The sequence below is a fragment of the Myotis myotis genome, unplaced genomic scaffold, assembly GCF_014108235.1.
Source record: "Myotis myotis isolate mMyoMyo1 unplaced genomic scaffold, mMyoMyo1.p scaffold_m19_p_2, whole genome shotgun sequence".
NCBI classification, from domain to species: Eukaryota; Metazoa; Chordata; class Mammalia; order Chiroptera; family Vespertilionidae; genus Myotis; species Myotis myotis.
This window is the reverse complement of record NW_023416324.1, coordinates 32229439-32256030: the sequence shown is the minus strand read 5'-3', so window position 1 is coordinate 32256030 and position 26592 is coordinate 32229439. Positions and strand designations below refer to the sequence as shown.

Here is a 26592-nt window from a genome sequence, read left to right as displayed (position 1 = left end):
AACCAATGACAGACCTTCTATGGACATGGCAAAGCTGAACTACTGGGAGCTTTACTGTAGCATGACCATTGTGTTCACTGCTGAATCCCTTCAACAGTTTTTACCTGGAGTAGGTGTTCAGTACATATCTGTTAAGTGAATGAGTGAATGGATGGGTGAATTAATGTTTTCAGATGTCTTGCCTTGATAAAACTATCTGTATCTCACTTGCAAGAACATGGTACATAGGAGAAACCTGGGGGAATTTACAGATGTAGCTGAGGTCAGTCTGCTGATGCATGGGTCTCTGAGGTAGCCCAGGGGACTGTATGCATATAAATCTTGCTATGCCTCAGACCCATATCCTTGAAGCTAACTAATTCTGTTGTCTGCCTCTGCTTCTGCTAATACTTGTGTAAACTTCATCACTTGATTCCAAAGCCTTCTTTAGAGCAAGGATGATCATACCCACTTAACAGATGAGGAATATGGTAGACATGGATTGTTTTCTTTCCATCCATTTCACTTTGCAGTTATTGTAGTGGTCAGGCTAATGGATGAGATAAACCCCACTTTCAACTCAAGAGGTGGCCTTGATTGGTCTAGAGCAGGTGTTGGCAAACATTTCTTCAAGGAGAATCAGTTAGTAAATATTTTAGGCTTTGCCGGTCATAAGATATCCATCCCAATTATACTCAACTCTACCAACATAACGTGAAAGCAGCTATAGACAGCTCACACACAAATGAATATGGCTGTGTCCTAAATCAACTTGATTTGAAAAAAATGTATGGTAGCTCAGATTTGGTCTGTGGCCCATACTTTGTTGACCCCTAGCCTAGAGCAGTTTTTCTCACCTGTGTTCCTTATTTGAACTACCCAACATAGAAAATGATTTGAATAATATGCTCTCAATTCTCCTAAGCTTGGCAAAAACCTAAAGCAGTGGCTCTCAAAGTGTGGTCCTTGGCCCTGCAGCATCAGCATCATCCGGGTATTGCACAGAAATCTAGTCCCAGGGCCCTGAATAAGAAACTCGGCGAGTGGGGCTCAGCAGTCTGTTGTAAAAGCCCTCCAGGTGATTCTGGTGCACACTCAAGTTCAAGAGTCTAGCCTAGACTCTAGAGTCGGGTCTAGATTAATCAAGAAAAATTCTTCCCATTGCCATGGTGTAAATTCAGGGATGTAGCTCATCAGTAAATGGAATTTTCCTAATCACAGGTATTGGTTTAGGAGTGATCTAATATGGGAAAATTTTTCAAAGTATTTAACAACCAGCATAGCCAGGGCACTGGCCGATCAGAATCAGTGCCAGCCATTCTGAAGACACCATAGCAGAGTTCTGAAGGTCCCTCTTAGGTCAGGCACTAAGCCTTCCCTTGCTGACTCTTGGACTAGTCTGCAGGGCTCTGGGATGCCCAGGTAGAGGAGAGGCATTCCAGGGGGAAGCAGCTATTGGGAGGGGGAGTAGCTATCTACCAACTATACGCAAGTCTCACTATTTCACTGTAGCAGTGAATACTGGCTGCAAAGCTGTGCTGGTTCAATTGGCACGAGCCTCAGCATTTGCCTTCAGTGACTGTAGAAACAATAGCCCCCACCACATGTGATATGTATCCATGAAGATGTCAACCTAAAGATGAAGCCAACATGGGAAGCATGCATGGCTGAAAGGACCTGAGAAAAATGGAGAAGCACCCTAAAATCCATCCTACTTCTGGGTGTTCCATTCGCCTGATGCAGTGTGAGTTGAATTTTCTAGCTTTTGTAACTGAAGGCCTTGTATCTGCTGAAACCAGTGAAGAGAGGCTTAGAGACATATCACAGGGAAACATGTTACTGAGAGCCTGAAGGAACTGTCTGCTTTCTTCCCAAAGATTTGGGGAAGGCAGCCCCTCCCTCCTTCTTCCCAGGGAACAGCTCAGGCACCCTTCGCTCAGCTGCGTGTTGGGCGGCTACCATGCTTGTTTATTAGTGAAATGCGTCTGATCAGAGAGGCCCGCCTGACAAGTTCATTACATATCAATTTAATTAGCTGATTTACATTTAATTTACATTTCAATTAATGTCTTCAGCGACAAAACGCCGCCTTAATAGGGTAATTGCCTGTTAGGCAATATGTAAAAGAATAAATAGTCACATTCTGAGGAAGAATTCCTATTTTCAATTTTTATTACCATAAATAACTGAAATAATTATTGCTCTTAAGGGCCATGTCCTCGTTTCCTTCTGGGCCTAATTATAAAGACTTAGTACCTCATTAAGCAAAATGGTTTTGGAGCCACAGAAAAACATTACTCGAATCATGATTCTTTAGTATAGGCAAAAGGGAAAACTGTGATAGTTGTTCTGTTTGGGGGGCTGGGGGGTGACAGTTAATACAGGCAAGCCTTGTCCTCTCTGAGCCACATGTCATGATGGGATATTGGTCAGGGGTTGCTTAAATAGCCTCTTTTAAGTATTCCTGGAGATGAGGAGCCCACTAGCTCTTGAGGCAGACTTTATAGAGCTCTGGATTTTAAGTTCTTTCTTAAATTAAAGTCTGATCCTCTCCTTGAATCAATTATGGTAGGTGCCTGCTAGAGAAGATATTTTACCAGGGGTATAATTATGAGATAACCATTATTGTGTAATAAGAGAGACTGACCACTCAGAATAGGCAGGCAAAGAAATGAGTTGGAAAGGAGGACAAATGATCTGAGAAATGGGGAGAATAAGACTCTGTATTTTGAAAATTCAAGAGGAAAAGCTGCCGTTCATTCAACATGAATAGTAGAGAAGGGTAAGGGACAGAGGTTTGGGTCTGAAGAGTCAGACACCAGAGTCACAGAACAAATATGGCTAGTTGTTCCTTGAAATGTGGCTGGGTATTTAAGCTTGAAAGAGTAAGTACTAAGAATGGAAAACTTTAGGGTCAAAGTGTGGGGGTCCTTTAGGCTAGGGTTATCCTTCCTCAAAGAACCATGGCAATCATTACTGGCAACTCCCCAGCTGGCCTGCAGTGTCTCCATACTCTGCGGGGCTGTATTCAACAGTGCCACCACGTGGGAGCCAGATGCAACAGCAGGAGTAGAATGCCCAGTGCTTACTAGTAATTCTGTCTCTATTTGACTGTGAAAGCCTAATAGACCCGGGTTTGGATTTGATTCTTAGACAATTGGAAGAATGAAGAGGGGACTTAGGGAAGATACATTGGACTTCCAGAAAGTAACTGATCTACGGGGTGAGGGAAGGGAGAATTTGATTGTTATTGGAATAAAAGGTAACCTTATTTGCACCCTAGTATTTTGGATGTGTTTATTCCAGTTAGATCACCTGGTCTTAGCCTTCCCTTCTCTCCAACTCAGAACCAGTTTGCTCTATGTAAGCCCTTCAGCAATTAAATGATAGAATTTAGCTCCCTCAATCCACCTTTGCTCACTCCAGAATCACATATTTTGGGTAAACACCTCTAATCATCCAATCCCTCTTAACTGCTTTTTTTAGGCTCAGGTTTTCAGACACCTTAGCCACTCGGGTATGGAAGTTACCAGATTTGTTGACAGCCTTGTAAAGCAGATACCAAAATCTGAAGGCAAACGTCGGAATCAGTCAACACAATGCAGGGTGGATGAGGCTATCAGGATGGCAGTCGCTGGTCCCTACCAGCATGGAAGTCTGGAGCTATTTTTATTCTTCCCAGTATTTTTGATAAGCATAGAGCAATGAGTCTCAGCTCTGGCAGAGCTACATAAAAAGATATAATGAAGTAGTACATGCTTTCATCTCTTCAGAAAATTACCTGAAAAGAACTGCAAATGCAAGCTCACTCAGTCAGGTATGCTGAATTGGTGATTCAAATACTGCCACTAGCTGAGAGCTATGTGTTTTTCTAAACTCTTGAAGAGTCCTGAACAAAATAAAACTGCTCTGTACTAAAATTAGGCAAAAGTGGCTTTGAGTTTCTATGCAAAATGAAGTTAGGCTGTAAATTCAGATATTTATAAATACGTTTTTCACCTTAAGAATATGTGGAGGGGTAGGGTTTGGGGATGCTGAATGCTTCATTATGTATTTCTGAATATTTCCCACTAAGTGCCAGGACAGTCATTTTTAAAAGATCCACATTTTTTCTGAAACATAAGGTGATGGCATTCTCATGGAGAACCATTTATCCACAGCAATGCAGATTTATGCCTCAGTTTCCCTTCCTTTCAAACCCAATTTCTTTTGGAACTAAGATTTCTGTCCGAAACCCCAGCTCCTGGCCTTCCTCTTGTCAATGCCTAGCAGTCCAGGGATGTAGGCCTGGTCCAGTTCCTACATCCCAGCTGTTCCTTGCTGGATAGATCACTCAGGGCTTCCATGCAGACTATCACCACACTCTGAAGATCACACAAGCTACTTTTCCTTGGTTGTGGCCCTCTTGATGGATCATGCCCATGTCAGTGTCCACCCCTGTTATCTCAGATGCACCGGTTGGTGCTCACTGACCACACTTCCCTCTGCCAGCGCCGGTGATTGTCTGCTTTCTGCAGCTGCTGGAGCCCGCTCTGCCCACATGGCAGGTCAAGGAGGACTGGAATTAATATTCTCACACAATGGCTGATGGGAATGCATGGATAAAGACATCAGACTCCTCGCCCTTTGGATGGAATGATTCTCAGGTATATATTCTGCACGGGCTCTCAGTGGGATTAGGCTCCAGTTCCCCGCAATGGTGATCTGCATGGCCTCCTTCCTTATCTGATTAGTTTCCTGGGATCACCACCTCAATAAACTACTTGTACTGCTACTCAAATAATTGTCTGAGGGTCCTGGGGAAGCCAAACTAAGACAGGGAAAGCAAAGATTCCAGGAATCCTGTTTGCATAAGGCCTCCTGGGGAGAAATAGTGTCAGGACTTGAACCTGATGGTTGAGCCCAAATTCCAGGCATTTGAATCCTCAAGCGCATTGGATCTCACAGGATGCCCTCAGCAGGATGCACAGGTTTTCAAGGAGTTCATCCTACAGGCAGGGCCTATAACTCCTGTCAGGATTTTGTTGGTTTGTGGGTTAACAGGAAAGAATCATGTGTTGCACTTGATAGTGGATGCTACCATTCAACTGTCTTCCAACTTGGCCCTGGATAGCATGATCCACACTTGTCAAGAATGAATATGAAAACTGGAAAGGGCGTTGACCTTTGGTAAGCTTTGTAAATAACTGTTTTCAGTAGGTTACCTGTCCTCTGAAGTCTGACTGAGGGGCATGTCTGCACTGCCTATAGAGACTCCCCCTTCAAGGCCCCCGACAGGGAAAGCAGAGCAGCCAGGGTGCAAGTGAAGAAACAGTAACTCAGTGGAGGTTCAGGTCTCTATTCTTCTGTCATGGTAGTTGCACCCATGGACAAAGCAAGCAACTAAGAGGTGAAGCGGAGAATGATTGTGGCACCATTGGCTGGCCAGCTTCAGTGGTTCCTGAGGACACCCTTCTCCCACACCCCAAGGGGAGGAGAGGGATCTGGGGCTTTGCTGAGTGGAGGCTGGGTCAGAGGCCTGCGCACTGCCAACTACACTGTGTTCATAGCAGGGCTGAGACACTCTAATCGGATGGAGCTAGGGGCACACTGCTTCGGTCAGCACATTCCAAAGCTGCTCTGTAACTTCAAACTAGACAGGGGCCTTCTTTTCCTCTTTACAGTTATTGGCAAAGTATCAAATGTTTTATAGGGCAAATGCTGCCACCCACCCAGCTGTGCTCAGCAGTTCCTGCCAGCGAGGATGTTTCAGTGGGGACTCACACTGGGCTAACTTCAGGCTTAAAAGCCTGCATCTCAATGCAGCTCTTCATGCCCTTTAAATGTTGCAAATCAGAGAGGCACACAGGGAGGGTTGGTAATGGGCAAACTTCCTGCCACAGCGATGAGAATATAGCCCTTTGTGTGGTAGAACAGCTGGGGTGAAGAGGAAGGAGAACACAGGCAGCTCACCCCGGAGGTCGGAAGCCCCAGTGGACAAGCAAAGGTAGTTTCCCTGGTTCAGGTCAGGCTGTGGTGCTGATGATACCCCATCAACAACCAGCAGTACCTGGCATCTCTTTCTCAGGTGTCAGCACTGTTCCTCCTGCTTCCTCCTCTTCTTCCTCCTTCACCTCCCTTCCACATCTATTCATTCTTTGAGTGTCCGCTAAGTGACAGACCAACAAATTTATTGTATATTCAAGAGGCGTCAGGGTCCCTGACTTGCATTAGCTCCTTCCTCAGTACTGTGCTTGCCTATCACATTTTTCTGTTCATTGCCCAAGGAATATTTTCATAGCAATCTTCCAATTTCTGTCACTGGAAGCATTCAACCAATGACTCGATGTTCTCTTTGGATTCTGTGGGGGAACACTTCTTATAATTCTGCTTACAGTGATCTAACCCTGGTTATAAAGATGTGTTAGAGATAGGGAGAGGGAGATGAAGAGAAAACATGGAGTGCGAGGGGGAGAGATGGAGATACAGGAAAATAGAGAGGAAGAGAAATAAAAGGGAAGGGAGACGGAGGAGAAAGGGAGAGAAGAGAGAGATTGATCAATCCTTTCAATCTTGTATGCAAATATGCCCAAATCCAGTTGCATTGTTCTTGTTTTATGAACAAATAATTTCTAACTGTGTCTGCCACAAGATATTAATCCCTATCCTACTGTTTTTCTCCCCTGCTTGCTGAGTCCCAGGTGTTGTTCCGGGTGGTGCCATGGATGAACCATAATTGGTCCACACACCAATGGTTTTCAACCTGGTTACACAATGGAATCACCTGTAGAATTTACAATATATAATCTGCAACTGTAGGAATGAAGCCCAGGTAGCTATATTTTGTAAATTTCTCCAGGTGATTCCAGTGAGGATTGAGAACACTAGTTCTCGGTCATGGTCATGAATACCCTTTTCTCATTTGTGAGATATTCCGCTTCTGGCCTCCCCTACAGCTGCAGGAGGCCCTGTGACCTAGCAAAGGAGGTCTGTTGGGATGCTTCTGAAACAGCTTTTATTTCCCTGTGAAAAGGTACAGGCATGACTTTCTCGTTTGTTGGTATTTCCCTTTGTCCCTTTTCCTGGTGAGAATTTGGACAACCAGCCTGAAGACAACCACCATGAAGACAAAAAAACATCTTTAAAGCAACAACATGCTGAACACAGTGAAGTGGAAAGATTGAAAGACCTGGGCTTGCAAACCAGGTGAGCACCAGCTGCATCCCCCTCCTGACCACCTCCAGGCTTCTTGTTATGAGAGATAATTAAATGTCTTTATTTCTTAAGCCATTGGTAATTGAGTTTTCTGTAATTTGCAAGTAAAAGCAATTTACCTAAGTATTTGGTATTTTCCTATGGTGAAAGCTATTATGATTGAAAAAGAAAAAAGCATAGCCCACGCTAATGGTCAGAGCTCAGAAAATGAGTGTTCCTAAGATGAAAATGTAAAATGGATTTGAAATCAAGTGTTGTTTTTTTTACTAGTTGTGTTAGGTTGCCAATGCTGCCCTAACTAATGACAACAGTTTCTGGCTTAAATAACAGAAATTTATTTTCCCACAATTCTGGAGGCTCAAAGTTCAGCATCAAGGGGTTGGCAGGGTTGGTTTCTTCTGTGGCTTCTCTCCTTAGCTTGTTGATGGCCATGTTCTCTCTATTTCTTTGCATGTGAGTCTGTGTCCTAATCTCCTCTTCTTATAAGAACACCATTGGATTTAGGGCCCACGCCCAATAACCTCATTGAAACTTAATTACCTCTTTAAAGACCCAATTTCCAAATAGTCACATTTTGAGATAATGGGGGTCAAGACTTCAACTTAAGAATCTTAGGGGACACATTTCAGCTCATAATCCTTGGGATTAAAATTTGGCCAGGAATAGGATGTTCATGATTGGCTGAGACCAGGGGTTCCCAATCCTGACTATAATTACCTAAAGAAATTTTAAAAATATAGATGCCTGGGCCTCTCACCCAAAGGTACTGATTTCATTGATCTTGGTAGGACAAGATACGTAATTTTAAGGATTGTCAACCATCATTTATCTGAGAGTCCTTTACACCCATCACAGAAAATCTCTTTATTAAGAGAAAAAAAAAAATCCCAGAACTTTGAGGGAAAGATGAGAAGCCAATCTTGTTATGATGAATAGACGCTGAGAGAGGAGCAATGTAAAAGGGGGTCTTCAGTGGAGGGGTCCGGCTGCATATCTATTTTAAAGTCGGAGGAGACCCAACTCATCACCACTCTTCTTTCCAGTAAGAACAAGGGGAAATGAAGACTCCCAATGGCATCAGTGACCATGTCCATTTGAGGGAGATTACTCAGAGGAACATGCAGGGGACACCCAGGGAAGGGCAGTCACTGGGTGCCAATGCAGCCTTATGTGGTTTTGGTCACACCCTCACTTAGTAGGCCTGAGTCAGTTTCAGGGACTGTTATTACAATTTAATTTTGTTGAAACTGGCAGGTGGCGTAGGAAGGACTGCCTGGGGCTGTTTCTCACTAACGGTGCTAAGAGACCAGCCCCTGCAGACAATGCAGAGGTGCCTGTGTTTCCGGCAGTGGGACTTAGAAAGTCCTCTGAGGTCACTATTTGTGTCATGATTTTTAAATTTTCCATTTCTGTTGGAAAATTAATTCTGGACTAGTTTAAGAAATGTACCATTAGCCTGTTTAACTTCTAACCCACCTGAAATTTTGAATGAATCAAGTACGGTAAGTTTCCTGTGGCCACAAATTTAGTGGCTTAAAACAACACAAATGTAATCTCTTACATTTCTGGAGGTCCGGAGTCTGAAATGAGTCTTACAGGCTAAAACCAAAGTGTTGACAGGGCTGGTTCCTCTGCAGTCTCTGGGGAAGAATCCATTCCTCGCCTTGTCCAGTTTCTAAAGGCTGCCCTAGTCTCTCAGCTTATGGCCCAGATCACCTCACCTCTGCTCCCTCTGCCTCCGGGATCACAACACCCTCTTTCTGACTCTGACTCCCTCTGCCCCGCTTGTGATTACTAAGACCCACCTGGATAAAGCAGGATACTCTCTCCATCTCAAGGTCATTAGGTTGTTCACATCTGCAAATTCCTTTTTGTCATAGAAAGTAACGTTCACAGATTCTGGGGATGAGAATGTACTCATCTTTTCAAGGCTATTACTCAGTTTACCACAAATACTCAGTGGCCCAGGTGCTTACAGCTGGGTAGTTGCAGATGAAATAAGTGGTATTTACACCAGAATCCTCCTCCTTCCCCAATAGCTCCCTAGTTTGAACACTAGAGGACCCTTCTGCACTCAGAAATTCTTCCCTGAATGGGCGTGGCTTACAGTCAATGCAATGCTGTTGGCTGGTGCCCAGGCCCTTCCTTTCCTGAGAAGAGGCAGTAGTGTGGCCTCTCAGGAGGCACCCACTGGGATGGCAGTGATGCCCAATTCCAGCAGATCCAGTTTGTAACTAGGGCTCAGAATTTCATACTCTCTTCCCATGCTCACCTCTTGTTTTTTTCAGAAGCAAACTCATCTATTACAAGTTCATTTTCCATGAGGCTGATATATGAGAAATTGGAAGTGATTCCTCATTGGCTTATTACTTCCTAAAACTCAGTCAGCAGGATGGCAATCTCATTAGTATTGATTGAGCTAGCACATCTTGTGTAGGGAGACAATATTAATAAAACAAAACATCCTCCTGCGTATTTATTATTATAGTTGCATAATACATTTTAAGCCAAACACTTTTTTTCCTCCAAGGGGTACAATTCATATTGTTCTATATAAGAAAACTCTTACAATACCTTTTCATGCCAAACTATATCGGAAATTTTACAAGTCTTGCTTTTCTTAAACCTTTCACACCTTTCAACAGTCTAGTGTTAGAGGTTTAGAAATAGTTCTTCTACTTTAAAATATGCAGAATCATTCTGAGAATCTGAGAATCAATTAAGTGACAAACATGCTTTCAGAAACAAATTTCTATTCAAATGCAAGATCATAATGACATATCTACATATATAATATCTATTACTATAATAATTACTGTTGTCATCATGATTACTTGGTTGCATTGTATCTTAAATTCATTAGTATGTTTGTGAGTGATATTATTTAAAGAACAAATAATGAGTGACAGCATTTTATAGTGGAAAGAAGGCTGCCTTTGGAGTAGGGCAGACTTAGTTCACATTCCTGCTGTGCCGGGGCTCTGAGAGCTGGGCAAGTTCATTTACTCCAAGCTCACTTCCTTGCTTGTTAAATGCGGATATAAATATTTACCTTGTAGAGATGTGTGAGGTATATAATTATGTGTATAAAGTACATTATACAACCCCTGATATGTAATGTACCATCACTGAATGGAATGGTTATTATTATGTTAATTGCCTTATAACTAATGATGATACTGACTGTCAGAAATCAATTCTTTTATGGAGATTGAACATGCATGAGGAAGCATAGAGGTCTTTAGAAAGGCCTCTGACTGGCTGACTGTTTGCCTAGAGTCTGAGTTCCCATCCTCACTTCATAAGTGCAAAGTAGACTGTATAAAAGAAAAAAAAATTCTCTAATTTATTCCTTTAAAATATTCATCAAATGAGGTAGGATTTCTGGGAAAGATTAAGAGCTTACATTTTTTATTAGACTTATGTCCCATAAAATTTTACAGAGGATAAAAGGAGGGGAAGTGCAGAAGCAGTACTATTTCTGTCTTATCTGCTACCTGTGATGATAAAGCTTCCTGAGATCTCATTAATTATAGTGGTGCCATTCACAATGCTGCTACTCATGCATGTTAGAATTTTTACCGAAATTCTGTCTGGGCTTGGAAATCGGCAGCTGAATTTTTGTATGACGCTGAAACTTGAAGGCTATGACAGAAGGAACACCTTCAAATTGTTTGCTATGGAACAAATGTGCTCCCTGAATTCATATGTTGAAACCCTGACCTCTCATGCGATGGTATTTCTAGGTGGGACCTTTGAGAGATAATTAGGTCATTAGGATGGAGCCCTCACAAATGGGATTGTGCTTTTATAAAATAGACACCAAGCACTCCCGTGTCCACTTCTCCACATGAAGACGCAAAGGGAAAATGGCCATTCAAAACCCAGAAGAGGGCGCTCACCAGAACCCAACATGCTGTCACCCTGATCTCTACTTCTAGCCTCCAGAAGTGTGAGAAATTAATTTCTGCTGTTTGTAAGCTACCTGGTTAATGCTATTCTGGCATAGTAGCCACCCAAACTGACTAGGACAGGAGGTATGCAGAGAGTCCAGAAACCTATGAGGGGTTTCCCCAAAAGTTCAAGGCTGAGGGATGAACTTCATGCACATAGTGTGAGACCTCCTGAGGCTTTCCAGTTAGCAGCTGCTACAGGTTTGGGAACAGAACAGAATTTTTTGAGATCAAGTGCTGCTGGGGAACATTGAAGTTGTGAACCTTCCATTGTGGAGATGTATTTTTTTAGCACTTCGTTAATATCCCTGGATTCCAAGTGATTTACCAGAAAAGCTGCACTTTACCAGAAAGAACCATGCCCTATACTAAGGTCTGCCCTAGACTTGCCTTAACAAAGTCTATAACCAAACATAACAAAACCTATAAGGAAACAGAGTTTGGAAGTTGAGTCCTATCAAGTTAGAGGGGCTTTAAAAACATCTTGGTTTGCCCAGCCAGTGGTGGCTCAGTGGTTGAGCATCAACTTATGAACTAGGACAGTGATGGCGAACCTTTTGAGTTCGGCGTGTCAGCATTTTGAAAAGCCCTAACTTAACTCTGGTGCTGTGTCACATATAGAAATCTTTTGATATTTGCAACCATAGTAAAACAAAGACTTATATTTTTGATATTTATTTTATATATTTAAATGCCATTTAACCAAGAAAAATCAACCAAAAAAATGAGTTCGCGTGTCACTTCTGACGTGTCATAGGTTCTCCATCACTGGACTAGGAGGTCATGGTTCCATTCTGAGTCAGAGCACATGCCCAGGTTGTGGGCTTGAATCCAGTAGAAGGCATGAAGGAGGCAGCCAGACAATGATTCTCTCTCTCTTCCTCAATCCAAATATATTTTTAAAAAAACCATCTTGGGTTTTATACATATCTGCACTAACAAATGTATCACTGTCTGCACAAGTTTAAGGTAATCATCCAGTAATTAAACTGCCTGCCAAAACAATATTCAGTTGCAATAACAAACTGGTAAATATAATAAAAAATAAGAAACTATTTTTCAATAGTATAAAGAAAAACTATAGTTAAATACCTAGGAATTAAGTAGGATCTTTAGGCAAGACACTTGAAACCGCTAGTAAAGAACATAGAATATGAGCTAAAAAATGGACAAACATTTTTATGTTCTTGGATAGGATGATGTAATATTCCTAAGATGTCAATTTCCCAAATTAGTCCATAAATTTAATGAATCATAATAAAAATTCCAGTTGGACTGTTTGAGGAACCTGATGAAGGTACTCTAAAATAAAATGAAGCAATAAAGGATCACAAATAGCTAAATCAATCCCATTAAGAAGAGCCTTGCCGAACAGGATATTAAGAAGTCCTAGTAATAAAGCAGTGTTATACTATTGCAAGCATGACAGATAGAAGACTGGAACAGAATAGAAAACTTGAAGGCAGAACTTTAGGCAATTAATATATGACACAGGGGGTGTCACAAAGCACTAAGGGGAAGTTTAGAAAGTTTAGGAGATAGTGTTGGGAAATCTCGCTCATTCCGTAGAGGTAAAACAAGTCAGAATCCCAGATTCCTATCTAACATCATGTACAAAGATTGAGTTTTGACGGATTAAACATCAAATGTGAAAGGTAAAACTATGATTCTGCCAAGTCTCTTCTAATCCTGTTTCCTCAAGATGCCTTTGTAAAGTGGATAGTGAAATTCACATGAGAACAGTTATCCTTTTACACTTGGGGAAACTGACGCCGTAGGGTACGCCACGGTGCTTCGCCACGTTAGAACTCAGGACTCGGGAGTCCCACTGTCTCCCTGCGCCCGGTCCCATTGCTCTCTCCTTTGTCTGCTTCTGGGCTCACAGTTTGATGTCACAGAAGCTGACCCGACCTCACTGTGCCCCTTGAAGCCCCGCCCCCTTGCGCGTCCCCGCCCCGTCCGCCGAGCCCCGCCCCCAGCCGCCCGCCCAGGCGTGGTGGCTCCGGCGCGTCCCCGCCCCGCTGTCCCCCCGGCCACGCCCCTCCCGGATGCCATGACAACGAGTCTGCGCCCGGCGCACAGCTGCTTCTCGGGCCGGACCCAGGCTGGACCGCGGGCCCCGGCCTGGGGGCCACAGCTGCCACCGCCGCCTTCGTCTCCTCCCCGTCCCCGTCCCGCCCTGCGTCTCCTCGCCTCACTCGGGCCCACGGCCGGGGTCCCTCCCCGCCACCCCTCCCCGCGCGGATGCCGAAGGTGAAGGCGCTGCAATGCGCCCTGGCGCTGGAGATCCGCTCTGTGAGTACCGGTGACGTCCCAGCCCCCGCCGCCTGGGTGCCAGTGAGCCCCCGAGTTTACACCGTCCACCTCCGAGAACCCCGAGTCACCCCAAACCTCCTTCACTCTCCGAGCCATACTTAGGTAGCCTCGACCCCTGGTCACCTCCGTCTTCCCACCGCAAACTCCTGAGCGCCCTCCCACTCCTGTCACGTAGAGGCCTGACCCCCCAGCACTCCTCGCTTCATCCCAGTTTCCACTTGCAGTTTCTTCCAATCTTTTCTAAGCAGAGATTCTCCCCCCCCCCCCCGCCCCCAACTTTCCAGTGAGTTACCTGGGGGCGGGCTTCTCTTTACGGTTCTCTTTTTCTGCTCCTGTTCTCTTAGTGTTACTGGCCCCGCTTCCCTCCTTTCTGGGGGTGGGGTGGGGGTAGGATAGTGAGCATTTCTTCCCAAATCGCTTCAGGCGGACTTTTCCCAATTCCCAACCTTCTGATTAGGGGCCTTTTACTCTCAGTATTCCAAGTCGAACCCCTACACCCAACAACTGAAGTATGCCGTCATTTCACACAGCGCCTTGCCAGCCCCTCAGAAATCATTGCAGCCCCTCCAATCCCCAAACCTGCCCAACATTAAGAGGCAGCCCCTTATCCTTCGCGTCACTCTGAGAAAGACATCCGTCCACCTTTAGAGGGAAACTACCTTTCTCCGAACTCCCTCTGGAGGACCTGCAGGTCCACGCAGTTGCTCCTGCCTTGCTGAAGGGGCTCCACCCCGCAACCTGCTGTGTAAATCCAGCCAGTCCTTCCTCTAGTGAGGGGCTTGGACCTCTCCATGCTCTGAGGAAATTCCTTCCCCGTTCTCTTTAGAGAACCCCCTCCTTCTCTCCAGATGAGAGCTGCCCCTCTCCAAAGAGCTTTTTCCATACCCCAGTTTGAGACCTCCAAGCAGTTGGGAACCAAAAATTCCTCCTTGGGTCCCTTTTCTCTCCTCCCACCTCTATGAGTCTTTTTATCTCTCAAATCGGTCTTTGATCTCATCAACACTGGGAGTGGGTGGTGGCGAGGGCATTTAAATGTGCAACATCACTCCCCGGGGTGCTGCACCGCGCAGCCCTCTCCCTCCTGCACACCCTGCACGCCCTGCATGCAAGGCTTCTCTTGCCCCTTACTCCCACCCTGGCAGCACCCCCCTTTCCCGGCGGTCCCGCCTGAGGCTGCTGCAGCACTGTCCCAGAAACCTCCCTGGAAGTCACAAGACTGTTTTAGGTCTTTTGTTAGGTCTGAAAGAAGGGAAGGCTGGGCGGGGCCGCGTGTGAGGCAGGGGCGGAGGAGATCAGTTTCTGGCACCTCTCCGTTTCCCTTTAAGCCAGCAGAGATTTTTCCCTCTGCTGCGTTGGAAACTCCATAGCCCTCGCGTCACATGGTTTCTTCCCAGAGCTGCCAACATTTGGCAAATATTTCGCAAAGTGAGATTAGTTCAGCAAAAGAATACACAAAGTTCCCTAAACCACTTTTTTTTCAGGGCAGTTGGCAAAACTCAGCAGGCTGTATGACTGGCTGCTGCTTCCTCCCTGCCAACCAATGGGGTTTTGCAGCCCGATGAGAGCGCGGCCTGGCTGGCTGGCTCTGCTTCTCTTGGCTGATACAGACTTTCTAAGAGGAAGTGCTTGGTTGTGCTGTAACTGATTACTCCTGGAGGAGCCTGAGAAACAAATGTTATTTCACTCTTCTTTCTCCTCAGTATTAGTTGCACTACACAAAGCGAGTGACTGTAAAACGGAACTTGGTTGTTCATGGAGACTTAAGAAATTATGCAGGTGGAAACATTCCTGTTTAATTTTTTTTTTTCCACCGAACTTTTGAGTCACAGGATTTTCCATTGCTAAGAAATCTTAGCTTTTATTGGATTTATTCCTTTTTACAGGTGAGAAAATCATTGAGGCGTAACATGACTATTTTTCTAGGGTTGCACAAATTTTAAGGGGCACATCTGCAACAATATGTTAAGTGTTCTGATCTGCACAAGCCCTGTGAAATGGCCCTGATGCTCAGAAGGAGCAAAAAAGGCCGTTAATAACCATACAAATTTAACACTTTTGACTAATGTGGCTTTGCTTGAATAGAGGAATTATGTGAGGAATTATTGCATCTTGTCTATTTAGATTTTTTCTTTTCAATTTAATTTAATTTCAATTTAATTTTTTGCATTTATATGGCATAAGAGTAAAAATTATATAAAATGATATACTCAGAGAAGTCTTGATGCCAGCCCTATTTAAACCTATTTCTATCTTTACTCATCTGCTATTGGTAACCATTTTTATTTGTTTTTTATTTATTCTTCTAGTATTTCCTTTTGTAATATAGTTAAGTAGATATACATACCTATACAATAACCCAACCCATGTTCTTTTTAGTTTCATTTTTTTGAACAATAGGTAATATGTTACATAAGCTATTCTGCACTTTGTTTTTTCACTTATTAAACCCTGAGGATCATTCTACAACTATAAAAGATGGCATCTTTTTTTCTCAACTTTTTATTGATATTTTTAATAAACATACAGAGTAGTTGGAAGAATAGTACAATGAATAGCTATATCCCATAACATATGTACATTAATTTGATCAATTTGTACATATATGCGTTTATATAATAAATATATTTTGCTGAAAACTCTCAAGTAAATTATTGATATCATGACATTTCACTCCTAAATACTTCAGTATACATATTCTAAATATAAGGACATTTTTCTACATAACCACAAAACCATTACCACTCACCTAAGAATTTAGTGATGATTTTTTAATATCTAGGCCATATTCAAGTTTCCCGGTTGTCTCAAAAATGAATTGTGTAGTTAATTTTTTCAAACCAGGATCCAGTCAAAGTTTACATGTTGAATTTCCTTGTTAAGTGTTTTAAATCTATTTTAATATAAAGCAGTTCTACTTTTTCATCACCTTGACATTTCCTTCCCCTCCCTACAGTCTCCCTCCCCAGTGAATTTAGATAAATTCATACGCTCATGTAACCATTACTCACATCAAGATTTAAAACACTTCCGTCACCCCAGAAAGTTCCCTAATGCCCCTTTGAACCCCATGCAGCGGGAACTACTATTCTGATTTGTCACTATAGTTTACTAGGACTTGAACTTCATATTTAATGGGGCCATGTAGTGAGTCATATTTTGTGTTGGCTTCTTTTGGTCAGCATATGCTTGAGATTCATCCATGTTTGTTGCTATGTTTGTCAGTGGTTTGTTCCTTTAGATTGTGGAGTAGTATTCTGTTGTATGCACATATCATAATATGCTTATCTATTCTCTGTATTGATGATTATTTGGATTGTTTACAGGTTGTGGTTGCCAGGATAAAGGTTCTATAAACATTCATTCTTGTAAAAATCTTTTTGTGCACATTACCTTTTGAAGAGATGGGGTTCAGATATAGACTATCCTATGTTGTGTTATTTGAATTTTTTGTAGTGACATTTAATTTGTTCCCCAGTTCCTATAAACTAGATATTAGATGTCTTATCTCTCCTTGCTTATTGAGTGTATGGCACTCCATTCTTCTCTCCCCTCATCCCCTCCAAGTTTATTTTTTAAAATATATTTTATTGAATTTTTTAACAGAGAGGAAGGGAGAGGGATAGAGAGAAACATTGATGAGAGAGAAGCATCGATCAGCTACTTCCTGCACACCCCCCACTGGGGATGTGCCCGAAACCAAGGCACATGCCTTTGACCAGAATCGAACCTGGGACCCTTCAGTCCGCAGGCTCTATCCAGTGAGCCAAACCGGCCAGGGCTCCATGTTTACTTTTGCTGCAGTTTTATATTAGGGGTAACCTCAACATTTTGCATTGCTCAACAGAGCCATATGACTTGAGAGAAAATATATTGCTAGGAATCAAGTGTGACTTTTTTCAATGAGTCTGGAGAATATGCCAAGTAAATTGTTTCTAAAGAGCTGCAAAATAATATTACCCATCACTTATACTTTTAATATTTGAAACATCTGTGATATGAAAAAGTATTTTTTTCCGTTTCTGTGTTTTTATTATTCACTAGTTTGGTTTTCATGACATTATTTGGGAAAATGGAAGAAATTGGAGATATAAGAGTAAAGCCCAATGCCTGGGCAATGAAACAGACTAATTCGCTTTACCTGAATAGTGCCAGTTTGGGGTTAGTTTATCTATATAATTCCAACTTTTTCTTCTCTATACTCACTTCACCCCTTTACCTCACTCAGATTATTGATAGCATTGGGACAAACATCTGGGCCCTTTTCAGTCATTACTCAGCTGAATGCAGTCCTTGTCCACGTTTCTGTGGCGTGGTATCTCAGTTTCCCTATAGTTGTTGGTAAATTTACCTGGAATATAGACTTTAAAAAATGCTTTATAAAATACTTCAAATTTACAGAAAAAAACACACCCATGAATAATGTGATTTCCCCCCTCCATCCCCGCCCCCCCCCCCCCAATTTAACAAATAGTAGTGTGGTTTACATGTCTGCTGCAGATCTTTGTTTTAAAGACATAAAATGTTACAGATCTAGTTAAGGCCCCTTTGCACCTCTTCCAGATCATTTTTCCTAGATTTAAGGTAATCAGTGTCCTGAAGTAGGAGTATATTCTTTTCATTCAGGTTTTTGTATTTTTACTACATATTTGTGTATGTCTAAGTATTACCTACACTACTGTTTTGTTTAAAACTTTACACAAATGGAATCATACGGCATGTATCCTTCTACAAACCTGTTTTTGCACTTCACTGTTTTTGAAATTTGTCAGTGTTGTTTCTTGCAGATCCAGCCCATTTCCTTAATTGCCGTGTAATGCTGTATGTTTATATGAGTGATTTAATTTTTAGCCTCCTGTTGATGAACTTGTAAATGCCAGTGTTTTCCGATTTTTTAATATTACAGTGTTACAGTGAGTATATTTGTATGTATCTCCTGGTGTCCATGTGAAACAGCTCAATAGTATTATAGCTCAATAATGAAACAGCACAACTGTGGAACTGCATGGCTGTGAGGTGGTCTAGGGCCAGGTGAACTCAGGTATGGCCTCTCTTCTGCTAGACAGTTCACCCTGCTTGGCTCTTTCCGCTGTGCTCTGGAGACATGGGAGAAATGAAGTCTTCCATCTTTGGAGGAAAGGGAAAGTGTGCTTTCTGAGCCAGAGGTAAGGTGACATACTAGAGAAGTCCCCATCCCAGTTTCTGAGTGGTCAATCCTCATGCATAAAAGGACTCCAAATCCTCACGTTTTGATTGCTCTAAAAAGTGCCGTCCTGATTGGTCAGAATGGAGCTGCTGATTGATGGGTAAAGATGCTCTGATTGGACGGGGGAAATCTCAGTTCTATTGGTTGAAATACAACTCCAGGAACTCCTTTGTAAGGGCTGGCTCACACTGTAGGAACACATTGCAGGCGGCAGTTCAATGCAGGCTTCTCTACAAAGTGCCGCTTGTGTGAGAGGCCTCTGTTTAGAAATGGCTAGTGGGTTCTGTTCTTTATTTGATTTGATTTTCAATTTGAACCAGTTAGCTCACAAAAGCCTTTTATGGTAGGGCCCACAGCTGCAAATATTATATCTTTGAGCCTGAGCATTTACATGTAGAAATATGTTTTGTATTATAATTTTTTTTCAGTTTGTACACTGCTGAGTACAAAGGGCACAAAGTCTTAGTCATTTATTAAATGCAATAGTCTATTAATATTGCAGGTAATGATTGTCAGTCTAATAATGGTAGATATTACTGAATAAATGCTCTCAGGTACTGTGCTAAGCACTTTGAATGTATTGTGTTGATTCATTTACGGTTTGATTTTAAGTAAATCACCTATTCTTTTTTAGGGCTTTGTTGTTTTCATATATGTAAGAAATAAGGCGAGCCCCCAAATTCAGGGGTCTGGATAGAACACAAAACATACTTGGTAGCCAGGCAGCAAGGCAATAAATATCTTTACTTCTGCACAGAAGGGTGCCCACGCACCCTGAGCAGGCTGCCTGCTGGGCTTTTTAATTTTGACACATGTGACCTGTCCCTTACTCTGATTGGAGCTCAGGCGCACAGTCTTTCTTGATTGGCTAATTCAAAGGGTGGGGTTGGCCTTTGCTGTTTCAAGCTTGCGGCCCCCAGGGGAGCTGCAAGCCATGCAGCCAACATGGTGGCTGCCAAGTCACACAGTCCAAAATGGCAGCTGTCTAAACTGTTCTTTGACAGAAAAGATGACTTGTTCATTCTCACAGTATATAAAATACCAAAAGCCATATTAGGTAATCTTTGAGCTGCTTCTTAAAAATGAAAGTTGGTGTTTTTAGACACATTGATGAGCAAAATAAAATTTCTGTCCTCGGGATGTACAGTCAAATAAAAGAGGTGAGATGTACCCATTTAATTAAAATGCATGGTGGCAATAATTAGAACCTTATGAGCACTACAAAATGCTAAATCTAAAACATATTTACTTGCATATAGTAAATTCATAATCAATATCTGAATTAGATTGAATGAATAATGTTAACTGATAAATCAAGAGAAGTTTCTCTTTTTGTAAGAAATGATAGTTGGTGCAAGACTTGGAAGTTGGTGGGAGTAAATTAGGAGATGGGATGGAGTAGTGAGGCGGAGTAATCCAGATCATGGAAGAAGACGAGGCAAGAAAGCAATGTGTGTGTTTAGAGAATAATAAAAAATATACTTTGACCCTATTATGAGGGGGTGTTGGGTAAGAGTACTATGTGGGTAGGTTAGATTCAAATTTTAGAGAGCCTTTAAGATCCTCAGAGCACGTGTGACCACTGACAGTGCAATAGGGTAGGGACTGCAGGGGTCGTACTGTGGATTTTTTAGAAACACCACATTTTGTGCCTATACTTTCTGTCAACTACAAGGATAATTAAGTGCAATTTTATATTTAAAAATATTTTACTGGGATAGAACTGTACAATTCACTTGCTTTGATACTTTGTCATATTGCTTTTGATGAGGGTGTATATCAGCTCCTATTTGGGGTAATACAAGTCAAATTTGTGCTTTTTATTGGTGTTTTGTGCGTGTGTTTTCGAGTTTAGTGCTTTATTTCTGCTGATTCTTAATCCTTTGTGATAAAATGATGCTGAATAAGTTTATGTCAGCATTCAGCATAGAGTGGGCCCCTAAGGCTGACTGTTTAGAATTATTAGTGTCTGTCCCAAGAATTAGTGCATAGAACTTCAAATATGGCACAGATAACCAAATGGAAAATCATAGATTTCTCAGAGGGATGGAACTTATAAAGGCATTTCCTTTAACTCTCAATGCTTAGAATCTCTATCTTTTTATTTGTGTATTTATATTAGCTTAGCAGACTAGTGTTTTTATGTAATGTTTTATGTCATATAGGCAGGATAGACCAGGATGCAGTTACATACATCTACCTAATTTCTTTCAGGTAACTTGTCCAGGAGTAGTGCTTAAAGACAAGGAGGACATCTATCTTAGCATCTGTGTGTTTGGCCAATATAAAAAGACACAATGTGTCCCAGCCACTTTTCCATTGGTCTTCAATGCCAGAATGGTGTTTGAAAAGGTGAGTTCAAATCTCAGATCAAAATGAATGAACAAAAAGTGAAAGTAGTTCCACACTTTGAATAAAATCCCAGAACCCAAATTATTGTTGCTGACCATGTACTTTGATTTAATTCAAAGGAAGATTTGTCACATGAATTTGGGGGCTTGAAAATAAATATGTATTATATTATACCTTGAATCAATTACCTCTTTTTTATAATGGATCAGTTCATTTCTAAAATTTTCATAGTGAACTTTATGTCAAATATATTCAATTCTAAATAATAATTTTCATAAAAAAGAGAGAGGAGATGGTAACAACAGGTCATATTTTATTATGGCTGTCTTGTGATACTTCCTTCTATAAGTCTCATTTCTTCCTTCCCCCAAAACTGCTGCTTTTGGTTATTACCAATCATATTTCTCACTTTAAAATTTATTTATGCCTCTATTTCCCTCTCTCTGTTCTCCCTTTCCCTCTTCCTTCCTTCCTTCCTTCCTTCCTTCCTTCCTTCCTTCCTTCCTTCCTTCCTTCCTTCTTTCTTCCTTTTCTCCACAAATAATTACCCAGTACCTGCTCTATTGCATGTACTTTAAAGCGCTGGGTAGACAAACATCTTCCCCTCTTGGAGTTTCAGTTTAATAAGAGAAGCAGACAAAATTAAGTAAACATATGAATAAAATGTAATTTTAGATAGTGATAAGTGTCATGAAAAGAATAAAGGGAGGGTAAGAAACTGAGTGGGGCTGAGGGATTAAGGGGATTATCTACTTTAAACGGTGGTCAAAGAAGGCAATTACATTTAAGCTGAGCCTCAATTATGGGACAGTATCAGTTATTTGAAGATCTAGGCAAGGAAAAACATTCTAGGCAGAGGAATCCTATATAATAAAAGCCTAATATGCAAATCGGCCAAATAGTGGAATGACCAGTAGAACAACTGCGCTATGATGCATACTGACCACCAGGGGGCAGATGCTCAATGCAGGAGCTGCCCCCAGCCCATAGGCCCCAGGCCAGCCAAGGAGGGTGCGAGTGGGGCCCCCTGATCGCTCTGCTGGTAGCCCAGCAGAGGGAGGCGACCGGCAGAAGTGGCAGGGGATGGGGCCAGTGAGCAGGCGGCACCAGGCCAGCCAAGGTGAGTGCCTGCGGGTCTTCTGATCACCCTGCCAATTGCCCCACGGATTGGTCCTGATTACCAGCAGGCCTAGGGACCCTAAATGTGCACAAATTTCGTGTACCGGGCCTCTAGTAGCAAATATAAAGGCTTCCTGTTGGAAATAAGCTTGATAAGTTGGAGGAACACCAAGAAGGCCAATGTTATTATGGTAACAAAAGAAAGGGAAGAACGCTAGCAGATGAAGTATGAGAGGAAGGCAGAGGCAGCTGTAAGGCTTGTGAAATCTTCCACGGTGATCATGGAAGCAGAAAAGAAGTGATAGTTTTCTGTAATGTCAAAAGTTTTTTTGGTTGGGGAAGGAATATGTTGGGCACAGGAGGGAATAAGTTATAGAAATGTGCCTTTCACGTCCTGTTCTCCATCCTGTTTCCTCTCCATTCTCTACTCTAGGTGTTCCCTGAAGCAGTAGACCCTGGAGATGTGGTTGCACAACTTGAATGTAAGTTTAATTTTTAAATCATGGATCTAAGACATTTTAGAATCATGCTCTTTAATCCTGAATTGGATAAAAGTTTAAAAGCTCGTTAATCCTGAATTGGGTGTAATAAGAATTTTTATAATTGAGCATTTTAAAAAAATTTTAGAATATACCTGGAAATAATGATAAAAAATACATGTGCTACAGAGAGGCTGGGAATTTTTTCTTTTTCTGTGGTTGGTCTGTGGAAAACAAAAACACTTCGTGGGTGGGAAGAGATAAACTGAAGAACCTGTATGCATGTACTAGTGTACATAACCCTTGGACACAGACAGTAGGGCAGTGAAGGCCTTGGTGGAGTGGTGGGTGCGGGCTAGAAGAGGTCAGTGGGGGAATAAAAGGGAAAGATGTAATACTTTCAACAATAAAGATTAAAAAATACTTCTGGAGAACTATTTATTAAGATAATGCAGATTGTTTATAATGTAAGAACAGAGATTCAATTTAGGTAGAACTTGGCCCTGCAGACAAAAATATGTCTTTACTCTCAGTGTATTGCAAATTAAGAGAGTAAATAAGAGAAGATTGCTGTAATGGTAGTTTAAAATACATATGTTTTGCATTTTGAATTACATTTAAAGTTAGTAAATTATTTGAAAGAGACATTTTCAAGGTTGTGGTTAACAGTAAATTCTTCAGAGTACTAGGAGTCAACTGTAAAAAGGTACAGCTATTTGTGAGAGCAGCAGTGCAAAGGTATACATGTGGGAATAAGTTATTTGAGCTCTGGGTATGAAATGAAAAGCTCTGTTGTTTATCCCTGTAGTTAGGGATCAGGGATCACCAGATGGGTCTACCATGTAACTGTGGTCTAATATGTAACTGTGTTCTAACATGTAATTGTGCTCTAATATGGAACTGTGGATGAAAAGGTCAAAAATAGTGGGTATCATCTTTGTCAATCATCTCCTCCACACCTTCCCCCATTCACACCGGGACTTAGCAATGTGGAAACGTAGAACCTAGAACCATGCTAGGATCTGGGCGTATACAGAGGGACAGGCAGACTCATTGTCCTACATTTAGGGAATTTGTAGTTTAGTGACTCTTCTCCAGAAAATCACAACCTGGATCTTATTTTTTTAAAGCTGTTCTATTACTTGGTATTTTGTTTTTCAATGTAGCAGACTAGGTAGGTGGAAATTCGGTGCCAGTGGGTATATGACTTTTAATATATCCTGAACATTTTACTCAGTATCTGGGAAATTGTGTATCTTAGAAAGTATAGAAATAATTATTTCATCATTCTGAAATTTTTCTGTTATAAAAATACTTATCTATCAATAATTGAATCTAAAAACTAAAACAAGCAAGCAAAACAGAGACAGAATTTCCACTTATTCTCTACAGGAATTGTGAGTCACATATATCATTTCCTATATGTAACATAAAAAACTAATGTGTGCTTGTCTGTTTGTCTGAAATCCAAAATCCATTAATGAAGAATATGTTATCCGAAAGCAAGTTAAGCATGGTCCAAATGCTCAAGGAGATTCTAGTGTCCTTTTAATTGGACAGCTTGGTAAACAGTCTTTATATGAAGTATCAGATAAAGCACTTACAACAGTTCTTGGCACACAGTAAACACTTAAAAATGTACCTTATTATCGGAGGTATATTATTATTATTGTTATTACTGGAGAACTTACCAGTTCCATTTAACACCTGTAAGGAAATTCCAGAGGCCCAGAATCACCTAAGATGCTGGGGAGGTGTATGTTTATGATATAGGAAATGATATTAAGTGCCAGTGATATTAAGTACATAATAGAGGTATTTTACATTCATAGAGAGGCATTCTCTTTAAGGAGATTTTTTAATATTTTTTATTGATTTTTACAGAGGGGAAGGGAGAGGGATAGAGAGTTAGAAACATCGATGAGAAACATCAATAAGCTGCCTCCAGCACACCCGCTACTGGGGATGTGCCCACAACCAAGGTACATGCCCTTGACTGGAATCGAACCTGGGACCTTTCAGTCCGCAGGCCGACACTCTATCCACTGAGCAAACCGGTTAGGGCAAGGAGATGGTTTTAATCCTGGAATTTATCAGAATAAAATTAGTTATAGCTAAAACTATACACTGGAAACCATTTTTAGGCAAGAAAGAGAATGAGAATTTTCTACTTTTTTGTTGAAACTGGATTTTCATCCTTTCTCACTGAAGGTTTACATTCTGTTACACACACACACACACACACACACACACACACACTATACTTCTACAAATACACTCCCTAAAAAGCTGTTCATGTGATAAACATAATGCTTGCTCCCTCACTTCTTTCCAGTCCCTGCTCAAATTTATCATCATAAAAGAAGCCTTTTCTCACCAGTGTAGCTAAAATAGCATCTCCTTTTGGTCAATATCTCAATCTCTATCTCATTCATTATCTTTAGGGTGTTCATATTTTCTACACCAGAATATTTTGAGAGTAAAATAGCATGCTTTTAATATTTCCACCAAAACAATAGGTGTAAAAGGGTACTGCTCAGGGCAAATAGTGATGAGTGGTCTTCCTATGTTTCTCCCTACTGCTATGTTATTTATTTTTTCTTTTTTCTTTCTTTAGAATTGGCAATTTTATAAGACCAGAAACTTTTCCTGTTTTGTTTGCTATATCTCTAGTGCATATGGCAGTGCATGGCACATTCTAAATATTTGATATCCAGGGAGTTAAATAAAGTATCATAATTAATTGCCTCTCACTATTATTTTTATGAGTGTTGGAATTATCCTATTGAGAGATACCTATTTGTAGTGTCATAATTCTTTGGTTAGGAAATACATTTTGTATTTGAACATTTATAATATAATAGCTGCTCTGGCTTCATTCCCTTCAACATTTGGATAAAGAGGAGATGTGATCTTTATTTATACTGCAGTAGATTACTAGTTGTCCCTGGGGCTTTTTCTTGCCTGTAGGGAAAAATGGCAGTTTCCTTAGAGCCCCTGCTTTTCAGCTTCTGGGAATGGGTACTTACCTGGTGTTTGGGGAGTTTAAAATGCTCTCAGGTGGAGATTTGAAGGCTGAGAACAAATGCTTGCCTGGATCCTTAGGAGAACTTGTAGGACTCAGGATGCGTGTTTTAAATTCACAATGGCAAGTGCATGCCAACCAATTCATCTTCACCTTTGTAGTTAGGGCAGGTAAATTGGTGTTTAGAAAAAATTATTATCGTTCTTGCTGACACCCAGGGTTAACACCCTTCTGGCATTCTCTCAAGGTATTTCCTGTAGCTTTTGGTTCGCTCCGTGTGACTAGGATTTCTGTATTATTGCAGTGCATTTACTTTTAACTCACACTGAAAGTACATGAAAATGAAAGTTCTACAGAGGAAGGAGAAAAATGGTCATTACTTAGTTATAAGATGAAGGGCAACTATAAGATGAGGTTAATTACATGTTCCAGTAGATGTAATTTACATTAACTTAGGGTTGGTTTCCCGCAGCATTATTTTTTCTATAAAGCGTTTCCTTCAATAATTTAAGGTCTTTCTTCCTGAAGTATTTTTGCCAAGATGTAGTTTTTAAATCAAAGGAATAGAATGTTTTTTTTATAGAAACTAGGAAATAGTTTTTCTCAGAAGTTAATCTGTGTTCTTATGATAAAATGTAAACTAAACAAACTCAAACAATTACTTTTCAGGCCTTTTCTTTACAGCTGAGGCGTTTCAGTAACAATATAACCTACACTATTTATTTCATTACTTCACTTTGTTTGGCAGTTAATCATTGTGTCGCTGGTAGATTCAGAAGATATAGAGTATTTTTGTTGTTGGTGGAAATGGGGTCCTTGTGATGTTGGGAGAAAAGCATTCCAGGGACCACGCATGGGAGGATGTGCGGTACTAGTAAGGTTTATTAAAGTTGGAGCAAACACAAAGGACTGCCCCAGGTTCAGCTCCGTCCTGCTGTGGACGAAGTCTAGCCCTGTCTTCATTGAGCCCAG

The 26592-nt window shown here is 41.4% G+C and overlaps 1 protein-coding gene across 6 annotated transcripts in view; it reads left to right on the top strand.

Annotated features, from left to right (window-relative positions):
• Positions 1-7048: 7048 nt before the first annotated feature.
• Positions 7049-26592, top strand: part of SPATA6 (spermatogenesis associated 6) — a 56842-nt gene continuing 37298 nt past the window's right edge. For 2 of the 6 annotated variants that reach the window (XM_036350654.1, XM_036350651.1), the window contains exons 1-3: positions 13192-13421; positions 20860-20997; positions 22550-22598. In XM_036350654.1, coding sequence (XP_036206547.1) covers positions 13371-13421; positions 20860-20997; positions 22550-22598 — 238 coding nt within the window. In that variant the 5' untranslated portion in view covers positions 13192-13370. Of the gene's footprint in view, positions 7165-13190; positions 13422-20859; positions 20998-22549; positions 22599-26592 lie in introns of those variants that run through there. The other 4 variants (XM_036350656.1, XM_036350653.1, XM_036350652.1 and 1 more) reach the window with 4 other exon arrangements.